The 12,044-nt window shown below is 36.4% G+C and overlaps 1 protein-coding gene across 9 annotated transcripts in view; it reads right to left on the bottom strand.

Annotated features, from left to right (window-relative positions):
- The window catches only part of LOC139141848 (dystrophin-like), a 281,115-nt gene extending 271,920 nt beyond the window's left edge, over positions 1 to 9,195 (bottom strand). For 5 of the 9 annotated variants that reach the window (XM_070711563.1, XM_070711569.1, XM_070711568.1 and 2 more), the window contains exon 1: positions 8,295 to 8,912. In XM_070711563.1, coding sequence (XP_070567664.1) covers positions 8,295 to 8,418 — 124 coding nt within the window. In that variant the 5' untranslated portion in view covers positions 8,419 to 8,912. Of the gene's footprint in view, positions 1 to 8,294 lie in introns of all 9 variants that reach the window. The other 4 variants (XM_070711564.1, XM_070711567.1, XM_070711572.1 and 1 more) reach the window with 3 other exon arrangements.
- Positions 9,196 to 12,044: the final 2,849 nt, after the last annotated feature.

Below are 12,044 nucleotides of genomic sequence, written 5' to 3'. Positions count from 1 at the left end.
TCCTTACCATGAAATCCAGGATCTTTACATGTGGTCACAACTCACAATCTAAAGTATACGTGTCTCTCTACAAATCCTGGTATAGGTTAAATCTCTACCAAAATGGTTGTCTTTTTAGTATAAGTAAAAGTTTCACTAAGGCGAAAACTGTTCTAAATTGAATATTCTGAGTGAATGAGATGTCATTGCTGGTTTTGAATAACCCAAAACAACACCTATATGTAAACTGTTTTCTTAGCTGAGAAACTTCGGTTTATAAACCAAAACTGACTTCACATTCAAATATGACATTTAGCAAACTGTGTCATGTGACAAAGCTTCTTTTGCAACTGTCACTTTAATTTCAGAACACTGCAAGAACTTCTATAAAACTGTATTTTCCATTATATTTCACTAACAATTCGAGGCATGACATAAAATTCCTTCTTTCATTGGATGACCTGACCTCTGACCTCTGACAATGTACCTCACCTTTTCAGCATCCAATAATAAATGCTCCATCAAACAAAAAAGCTGTTGCTATAGCAACAGACAGCTCTTATTTAATGACCAATGATGGATGATATTCAGAAATCAGCTTGGTTGCCAAGTACCTCCTCCAGATGATTGTTAAAATTTAAGGAGTATTATTTTCCATAAAAAATGAAAAATTAGGTCTTTAGAATCTGTCGAGCTTGTTTGTTTGTTTATTGGTGGTTTTTGTAGTAGCTTTGATTTCTTTCTTTCCTTGGCAGGAAGGTTATTTGAAATACAAAATAACCCATGACATACATATACCTTTGTATTAATGCACAATTCCAACATTAAATTAAAAGGATAGTAGCCATTAGAAAAATATGCCAATGAGGTAACAAGTTCAAATTAGCATATCTTCACAGATTAGCATACCAGTATAGAGATGCTATAGTTGACACTTACATTAGATGTGCATGAACATTACTTCACTTAATGGGGGTTTCCGAACAGGAACTTTTATAGAAATCTGTAAGGAGTCCTTTTTTGTCAGCATGCTTTTCTTGTAGTAAAGCTTTTAAATCTTCACTCAGCAACTTTTATAAAACCCTGTAAGGCAGTTTTTGTCAGAATACGTTTCTTGTAGTGAAGGTTTTAAATCTTCACTCAGAGAATTATGCCAATCATTTCAAGCGTGCAGCACATGAAACATGAAACAACAAAGTGTAATCAACACTAAAATGATGAGATTTGTTCCAAATATAGAAATATTCTGAAGATGAATTAAACAGCAGACTGAGGAGATTTATCGTTAAGGTAGTATATGCACCTCGAAAGTGAAAGACTTAAGGTAGCGGTAAAGGCTATTTTTGCACCAATTCTTTTCTCAGAATTAATGTCAAGTTTCAAGTGTTAGAATCAAGATATTTAGTTCAAATTTTCAGGATAACTCCCTTAGTTAATACTTTCTCCAAAGAATAAAAAATTGTATATTTGTAGCCATGATTTTGAAATATGACACCAATCAATATTAAATTTAATTTTTCATATTTTTTTTACACATTTAAATTTAATAATTATTGGATAGTATTAATATTATCAAATTAGTTATAAATATGTTGGCACTATTAATTGTAAGATTTGTACGGCAGGATTTGTAAATAAAATTTGTTTTTATGATTTTACATTGGTTTACATATCAAAAAATTATTAAAAATTCTTTCAAATTTCAAAATGTGATTTTTTCAAAAAGTACTTCAAATACAGGAAAATTGTGCCGTACAAATCTTATCTGTAACCTTGTTATAGGCTGTAAAAATTCCATGTCCATATCTCATTTAAAAGGTGGGATTAAATTGGTATAAAATTATGTAGGAAAACTTATTCTGTCAAAAATGTTGAAAACAAGCCATATTTGCACCCCTCCTTTGAAGTCACAGAGCAGTTTTTTTGGTCAATCTCACTTTTGACACCTTTTTGACACTCAAAGAATCTAAAAATACATTTACAATAGCAGTCACGCATTCTGAATGCAAGCACTGCCTTGTCAAACCTTCCTGAAAAACAGCAAAAATGACTTTCCCTTTTCAAACATTTTTTTAAAAGCTAGGGGACCTCTACCATAGTTAATACACTAAGGACTCCCACAACTTCTTCTTATTTGGTCAGTTTTCCAGAAGTTTCAAAGGACCACAACTCTGCAATGCCTAAGACCCCAAATGTCTAGTTCTTTTTATTCCACAGAGAATGTTGACTACTTTTATGCTTTAATAGTTTTATTGAAGTTTATAACTGACGATCTAGCCTTTACCGCCACCTTAAACTTTTGCTCAAACTTTCCTCAAGGAATCTTTCAAATATACTCTTTCAAAAATCAAAAATAAAAATTGGGGGTCACTGTGCAAATTTTGTTACTGGAGTAACAAATTATTGAAAATTTACCGATATTTGAAATTCAAAATGGCTGCCACCCCTGTGTTAACTCTATGGAGAAAAATAAAATTTTTGATATTCGAAAACCTAAGACAGTGAAAATATTTCTTATGCCAAGAGCTTTAAAATGAGCCCACACAAGTGGTAGATCAGAAAAAAAATTGTAAAAATGTGAGTCTGAATATCTGTCCCCGAGGCGCATTTTCCCTTAAATACTCACTGACCAAATTATTACACTGAAATTCAATGACAAGTAAATTTGTTCAATAAAAGTAATTCCCAATGGAAAGATTTACACAGTTATTATTTCACACAACCTATCGACAACTGCCACACAAGTTAAATGTCAGCAGCTGAACTGACAACTTTTCCCCACCTGCCAATTTGCAAACAGAAACTATTTTTCAAATGACATGCATCATAGTTGAAGAAATCTAGCACAAGCTCTACTTTGTAACTTGAATAGAAGTGATATAGTGTATCTCAAGGAAATTCTCTCAGGTACTAGTAGTCTAGAAAAAAAATGCAACTATTATTGACAATTGCAGATGGCATAAAAATATTAATTCTGTGGCAGATATTAGAAGTCAATCACTTTGATGGTGGAGCGTACGACATGAACTGGATCCTGAGTGAACTAGAACAATCGTGATCTATAGAATCATTATACTCTATGGCAGTATCCTCATATTCCAATTCAACTATAATGAGATTCTGATTCTGATGATGAGCTTAAAATTGTACAGGAAAATAAAAGTTACTGTTGGATGCAATTTATTTGTAGAGGTAGAACATCTCTATATGTATTGCACTATTCACATGGTTGGATTCATAATGTAATAATCAGGTTATGACAAAGCATAATCAGGTTTGATGAGCAAAAGGCATAGTCTGACTCTAAAACTCACATCCAGCATCATGATGCTCTTTATATTTTCAAAACTGTTCATTGGACTGTGAAGGGGCTCCAGTCTAGAAAAATTACATCTCTCACATACCCCTTAAAGTCAATAACTAAAGGTTATGAATGCCATATGCCATGTAAATCTTATATACTTTGCCCAGTTATGGCACACCGCTCAGTCTCCTGGATACTGGTCAATGTACACTTTATTGCTATGCCTGAATGAGTCATGTTGGGATGCGAGTTATGTAATTCTTCTGGCTTGGAGTCCTTTGGAGAGCTTGGGGAGACCTCAAATGAGCTGTTTATGGCTTTAAAGGGAGGGGAGTCATCCCTAGGGTTGGCCCATTGCAACTGCACCACTTTCTTGTTGATTAACGATAATTACCTCTTCCCAGTAATTGGCCATGAATGTCTTGATGCATTGTCAATAGTTCAATAGTTTTGTAGCTTTCAAATCACTGTGATATATTAAATTGCCAAATGAACTTTGGTTGCATCGCTTCATTTACATGAAGCTGTTTCGTTCAGTTTCAGTACAGCCAGAAAAATTTTGGATATACACACAGGTTGTTGGGATATGTTGTGCATAGCAATTAACAGACGCAGTGTATGGGTCCCATATGCACAGCCGCAATGGGACAATCCCTACCTGTAAAAGAAACTCTGCAGATATAAGTTTTGGGGTAGCACAAAACTACTGAGAGCTGGTTCTAGACAATAAAACTGAGTGTTTGAGGACAATGGGATAATTAATGGTTCAAGACACACAGGTATGTTATAAACACTCAACAGAGATCTAAAATACAGAAGTCTAGCCATAAAAAATTGAATGTTGCATGGTCATGTGCGCAGTGTCTCGACAGTCTCCTGTGATTTATTGAGAATGCCAGTTTCTCAACACTATTCCTGTACCATTTACTCAAGCACTTAGTTCATTAATCATCTCTTCAAGATTTACAACACATTTCTTTGGGAATGTATTCTGCTGTCAGTGACACTCAATAAAACAAAATTAATTTAATCATGGTATAAGGCAAATTGCTATTCAACTTCCTAAGGTCTTCTGGCATTTCATCTTTTCACAAAAAAAACTTTTATTTACGGCAATAGTGTTCACGTATGTACCTTCATCACTACATTTGAAAATGGCAAAGGCTCTCTACCCATCAAACATTTGTCCTGAAAAACTCTCCCTTGAGTTTCACTGATGATTTTAACAGCGATATGATATCTTATTCCACTGATACACTGCATTGCAGCAACATAGAAAATATCAAATTTTGATGAAGTCTTTATTATTTCAGATAGAGAAGCAGGCAGCTATTATCAAGATGGTATTGATCACAGGCAGAAAGCCAAGTTCAATTCATTGTTTGATAACATCAACATAATTTCATATGAGCATGATTCCATTCATACGGTATATTTTAAATTTCAAAAGCAAATTTTTTTTAAATCTGTAAATTCATATATCCTGACTTAACTGCAGAACAATTTAAAGGACTCTATTTTTCAGTCATCTGATGCTTGCAGCAGACAGAATAACTTACGAAATTGTAAGCCATTGAAAACTCAAAAAAATCTCACATCTACAAATACAAGCCGACAAATTCTGAAAACAAAATCTGAAAAAATATCATTTGGGCTTACAAATAATTCTGTAGACTGTGCTACAGTGTTCCCTTTTTGATGCATTTCTGTGGATGCCCGACAATGCATTCCCATAGCAATCCATGTTTCCATAGCAACTACTCTATTTATTCAAATGCAGATTTATTCCCATTTAAAATTGAGAGTATTTCATAATCAAATTATAGTGGTTTAAGTTCTTTTCATGAGGAAATATTGGCTTTGACAATTTTAGGAAGCCTTTGCCTTCAAATGCTTTCCTCACGCTTTCATAATATGTCCACTCATAAATCAAGTATATTTGAATGCCAGAAGTGATATTTGTTCCCATCATCATTTATCAGACACAAACATTAAAATTCCATGTTAGCAAAATATTAAAATACAAATTTAATAAATAGCTTGACGATTTGTCCATAAATTATGTATGCTATTACAGTATTTCAATAATACTGATGCAATAATTACCACAAAGAGAAATATCCGGAGTTTGTTTCAGTTGTACGTATTCACAGGAAATCATTGAAAGCTCTGAGAGTTATTGAAAAAATACACTTCCTGTAACATAATTTTCATGTCATTTTTATGTCATCAACACTGGACACAATTACCAACAGTTGCCGGGACAATACCATTTCATAGGAGGGGTCATAGCCTACCAGTATATAAATATCTTTGAGAAGACAGAAGGCTAATTCTAATGGTACAGCACTGACCTTTAGTCAAATTAATTTACTTTGGCACAAATTAATGAACTTTATTTTCATGTTTTTATTTGTTGAACAGGGCAACTGAATTTTTTTCCTAACCCAAGCTTTGCAGTAACATTTTCAAATCTTTACAAAGCAATAACCTAGCTACTTAACTTTAGGTCTGTGTCACATATGGTTCATTGCAAACATCGCTCTTTTCCTACTCAAACACAGTTCAGTTCAGTTATATTCAACCAGATTTAAGCAAAATGCATGCAAGTAAGATCATTCTGGTAATTCTCAGCCTTGACAGTGTTCAATCACAACAAAGTGTATGATATTGCTCTACAGTCACGTTATGTGCTAGCTATGTTTCTGAAATCCAAGAAACCATTACTGAAGTAAAACATAATTCATGCAGGAAGAATCTGGTTGTTTTCAATAATATTTTGAATAGTTTCAGAAACTAAATACATGTTGCAGATTTAAAAATAATGAGCAATGGAATGATCACAAGGCATCATCATGTTAGAATAGAAGATGAGGGTTGAATAGTTAGACACAACAGGAAAAATAGATCTGTGTGCTCTATTTCAATGTTCTATTTTTGACATGGTGAATTTCTAACAATAGACCGACAAGCCTTAATAGAAATATGTCACTTGATGAATTGAGTAAACAACATCAACTTACATCCATTTCTTTACTGTAAAGAATAAGTTCTACATAATACTGTACAATTGTCATCATTGATGCATTTCAGTTGATGATTTCAAACAACACAAACTTACATCTGAAAGGGTAATAGGGAACCGTGACAACAGAGTTCACAAGGTCACATCAATCGCCAGGTCATTAGTGGTAAAGGTGTGTACTCCCACCGAATTAAACATATATCTGGAAACATGGTTACTTTTGACACACTTAAAACACTAGAATTCTGGAATCAAAAAGGAAAGTCAGTTCCAGGCCCCTAGCAAAAGTGATCACCCTATCATCCAGGGAAAGTCAACAGTTCCAGGCTACTTGCCAAAGTGATCACCCCATCCAACAATATGAATGCAATAGAACAGCTACATCTGGTTAAAAACACGGACTGTTTCATTTTTCCAACTTCTAAAAAAAAACTTTCTCATCTGAAAATCCATCCCTAAACACCAAAATCTGGAAAAAATCATGGCTCCAATCTGCATTTTCATGAAACTCTTGCTCTTGCTCTGAGAGATAGTGGATAACTATTGGAAGAAACAATGACATTGCAATCCAGTTGGCAATTATCTAAAGCTGCTTCTTTGTTTACCTGGCTGCATCCATGCGAAATAAGCTGTTTTCTATGTTGACTAAGAACAATACCAATTAAGGTTCATTCTTCTATTTTGTCTAGATTTTTCTGCGGAAAGGAACATGATTCATTAGAAGAGATTCTCCAAACAACTGTTCCCAATTTATAAATCGTGGTGTTCACATCATAGTCTTTTACTAAGATTGTTCAGCAGAAAGTAACCCAACAGTCATGCGAGGAACAAGCCAAGTTATTTGAAAAAAAATCTTTTATGATTTTGAGGCTGAGAGTGATTTGGTATCCGACTTCTGAGTAAAAAAATAAAATCTGTATAAACTAGTAGTAAGTGTGCAGTATGCCAGAACAATATTTGATTTGAAATTTGAAGTTCATGAAAAATTCATCACAAACTGTGATCAATTTCAATCACAATAGTTGAGATAGACACATCTGTCACACTTGCTTGATATTCATATTAACAGGAGAATCCTCAATTCACAAATTCATGCGAGGTGAAAGGTTAGAAAGTTTAGCAACAGAAGTAACAAACATGTCAAATCTAAAAAGCCCCAGAGTGGTTGGGGCTAATTCCCGATTTCTATTGTTTTTACAAAATGAATTCTCTTTGTTCAAGAATAACAGGCAACATGTCTAATCTTCAACCACAAAAAGTGATTCTTTTTTCCCTTTGGCAGTGGAGTATCTTCACTGAAACCTCTATAGTCAACAGAAAATAGGTCAGGCTTCTGCCTTAAACCTACAACCGCCCACAAGGTAGCACGTTTGTTTTGCTCCAGGCACTGGAACACATGGTTTGGCCTGAGTCCAAAACACTCAACAGTCTTTACAGGGGCGTACGCCCGTTTCTTAGACAAAACTCAGCCATGGTTTTTGAAAATATATAGTTCAAAATACCGATTTATGCGATGACACCTCTCTGTAATTTGGAAATGATCAAATAGCCTACTCAGGTGTTATGGAGTTAATTATATGGAGGCAGTATTATTTATGTTTTATTTTAGACACACTCGGTGTGATCTTCACCTACATTGTAAAATACATGTCACGGGGGCAGTGAGTTTCCTAGTGGTGCTGCGTTACTAGCACACGGGGCGAAACGAGATCACAAGTATAAAAGTCAAACTGTATTTAATACAGGGAGATCGCACACGTACGTAAACAGTTAAAGTTGTTCACACATGGTACGGTCACAATAACAGAGAACCCTCAGGAACAAAAGGTGCACAGTGGATTTAATCATTATTAATTAATTATCTCAGCCTGCGATTCTCACATAGCCAGCAGACAATAGTCTTCAACGCCGTGTATATACAATGACCATCCAATCGCGCAATTCGCCAGCTGTGACAGAGATCCGTAAAAATTTCTAAATTGTTACCTGATTTGTTCTTGATAATGCGGCCAAACTTGGCCGCTTCGTGAGCTTCAAGGCTGGAATCATAATAATGGACCGGTGGTGTGTAAGAGTAAGGCTGGCCATCGTTGTCTTCCCCGCTTGCCATGTTGATGCTTTATCTACCGAGTATTTATCCTCATCACCAGTAACTCCGATAGGTATGGGCGCCGTCAAGTAGCAGATGAAATTCCCGCGAATTTTAACGCAGTGAAAGTGTGGCCGTAGAATACACACACAGAAACGCGACGTATAACTGTTCAGCTCAATATTTGTCAGGTATGCTATTGAAGTAAGTCAAGGTGAGACCTACACTTAACGCAACAATGAGGAATTATTCGCAGGTTGGGTCCGATCGTGTGGACGCGAAGCGGGTATATCGGCGGGTATTGGCTTTTGTGTTGAAAGTGATTTGAATGAAACAGAGCCCTAGACACACGTGCGCGATGAAATTTGCCAAAATAAACAACAAAGAAGTCAACGTTGGTAAATTCGCCGTTCTTTCGCCTTGACGTACATACACCGATCCGCGATTCCTCTTTCAACTATAAAATTAAGTGAAATTTCACGTGCACCAAGATCCTCCAGCTCACCATATATTTTGGTTCACCTTTATGATGCATATTAGGACAAACCATTATCTCGGAAGGGGGTTATGCAACAAGTTTGGAGGGACGGAGGTACAAAGATATTTTCTTGAATATCCACCATCAAACAGTTTTCACTGCAGACAACAAACTGAACAGTTTGGATATTAAACTTGTAATTTTACATGATGCCTACGTGTGTCACAATCTTGGATGTATCCCCCAAAGGTTTTTGGTCTTGAGTTGCGTGTGTGACGTTCATCCTTTCCTCATGTGTGGGCCCATGGGTGTTTCAAGGTCAATTTTGTTTTGTAAGGAGATAGCTAGCAACTGTATGGGCGATGTTGACCTCAGTATACACTGACAACACTGTCGTCTCTTTGAAATACAACAAGTTCACATCGGAAAACAAGGCCGTTTCCCTATCTGATCTGATTGTACGATAATGCTGAATATTAGGGTTGCCACAGACACGTTCCTCCGGTACTCGCCCTAGCCAGACGGACCCGGCCACCTTTCGTTGAGAGTGGGCTAGACTTGTTGGGGCCAAGTTTAGTCACAGGCGGAACGTGACACAAAAACGGTCAAAAGTGACAGCTTTCATGAAGTCACAAAAGAAATATCCAAAAGAATTAATATTGTTTCCAAAGTCGGTGGAGTATCGTATTAGCGATCTCCCCACATGCTACAACAAAATTGCGCGCAAGTTGTTTGTCCACTTCAAAGTCTTTCCGAAAAGGGCGTTGTCAGTTTACATTGTTCCTTTTTTTAAATTTACGACGACAGCCACTGTAAAGTTTCCAAACCTCTTATCGAAGTTCGTAAAAATTTTCAATCCGAAGCCGTGAAAAACGGGCTTTCAAAAGAACTCTATTGGCGTAGTGAAGTGGTGAAAAGTCATTCGCTGAAGAAAAGCTTTAATTACTGCAGTTGACGACTTGTCATCGATCTCACTTAGTTTGTACAGTATGGTTGGAAAATAACTGGAAACCACGGACTTGACACTAAGTAAAAACATTACGCTACATGGGTAGGCTTTTATGACGTTACATTCAATAAGTCTCTGAAGGGAGACTATCGATGTCAACTCCTATAGGTAAATGCGCTGGCTAAATTTTAATTTCGCATCTTTTTAGAAAGGCTTATATTAGATAAGTTACAGAGACAAGAGACAGAACGTTAACTGTCAGCGGGAGAAGGAAAATTTCAAAGTTCCACCGCCAAAGGGGTCATTTTTTCCAAAGGACAACAAAATACCGGGAACAAATTTTGAATCAGGCCTAATTATCAAACAAACCCAGGTGTTTCGCCCGAATGGGAGCGGCAGGTAGAGCCTAGAGGATTTTCTTTGCGGCTGGGAGGAAAAAATCTCGAATAGTTTATTTGCTATTGGTAGTAAATTTCCATACTTCTGCTCTGTATGCGGGCAATTTGAAAAGTGAAGGCGGGCAGGGGGTGTACTGTAATTCTGCTGTTGTGGGAGTTATCAATACGCAGGGTACATTATAATAATTATGTGGTAGAGAGAAGGCATGGGAGCTGGGAGTTTTCTAATGGGGAGAAGGCAGTTTGAAATACTAGTATTTTTATTGGGATAGAAGAAGCGAGAAAGTTTCTACATGTAAGTGGGAGAGGGAAGAGGAGGGAATACTGGCGGTAGGGGAATTTTTTTTTCAAACCGTAGCAGGGGGTAGCTTTATAGTATGCGCTTCGAAATTGAAAGAGTTCTGATTTAAATATTTCCTCAAACTTTCCCTTAAGAAACTTTGTTATTCCTTTTAAAAAATAAATTTAAAAGTCGGGAATTCGAATCATCATGCAAATTTTGGAACTATAGAAACTACTTACCTTAAATTTGCCAACATCTGAAATTCGGAACGCAATCCTGAGTTAACTCTATTGGTGAAAAACTGAATTTTCAATTTTCACAAAATATTGAAAACTTTACTCACTCTATGACCTATGTTAGCTAACACAAGCAGTATAGCAGAGAGGGTCCGTACATCAGTCCTCGAGGCACATTCTCCCTTAACTTTACCCAGCAAATTTTTATTTTGTTCAAAATACATTAAATATACCATAATTTAATCGTAAAATCACCTCTCGCTCCAATAAAATTGGCAGTTTACTGACCCGGGTCTGACTTGGTCACTTATTGAAAATCTGACAAATGTTACTTTTTACTGTTTCCTTGGCTGAGACAGTGAAATTATTGTGCACAATTTTGATAAATTTGAGAATACACTAAAAAATAAAGCTTCATATTTAACAACTGAACAACAAAGTAAAATTAAGTTCGACTGTTTGCACGATTGAGTGCTCAGACTAGATTTTGTAATTTTTACAGAAGATTCCATCAAAACCATCATTTACACTTATGGCAAATTACTGAAATGGTGTCTTGATACTGGCCCTACCTCTCATCTTTTTCCACATCAAAAAGCTAGTTCTTTACGGAAATATCTTAAAGAAATCATCAAAAAGCTAGTTCTCTTCCACCGAGAATTTTACTTGGAGAGTTCTGAACAGCGGTCACGGTACTATTGACAGTTTCTCCATAAAAATAGACGAATATGTGCTCAACGTACCAAATGATGCCCTTGCTTGCACTTGAATCCCTGTTGTCAACTATAGCTCTTCAAAATCCTGTGTTGTTTCAACGGAAAATCTTGCTCTTTTACTCGGAGGCTCATCGCTCGTCGCTCTTCATAAGTCTATAAAACCGCCCGCCCTTTTTTCAAAAGCTGCAGACGACATACCGTAATGGTCACGTGATCTGACTTTTCTCTCAAAAGACAAGGGATATGATAGGGAGATAGTCTTGAAAAAATACCGCTCCAATGACGTCACTTTTGCCAGCCAGTTGGCAGACTATCTATTTTCTCGTCACATCCCTGACTAGTTCTGGCGAATCGCGACACGGAATGATCACGTAGCGTCTTTCAGTACACAGCTCCGGGAACTTGGAGAGCTCATTTGATTTCAAAATTGCCAGACGTCATTTTCGGCATGCTACCGACATTTCCACTATTTTTTGTACAGAAAGTACTGCTACCGCCACGGAGAACTCGCCCATACAGTAAGGACTTGCCCAGTAAAGTTCTCACAATGTCATAGTAAAATTAAACACCGAGCTTGTGGCATCTTA

The sequence above is a fragment of the Ptychodera flava genome, chromosome 10, assembly GCF_041260155.1.
Source record: "Ptychodera flava strain L36383 chromosome 10, AS_Pfla_20210202, whole genome shotgun sequence".
NCBI lineage: Eukaryota > Metazoa > Hemichordata > Enteropneusta > Ptychoderidae > Ptychodera > Ptychodera flava.
This window is presented reverse-complemented; position numbering and strand designations above follow the sequence as displayed.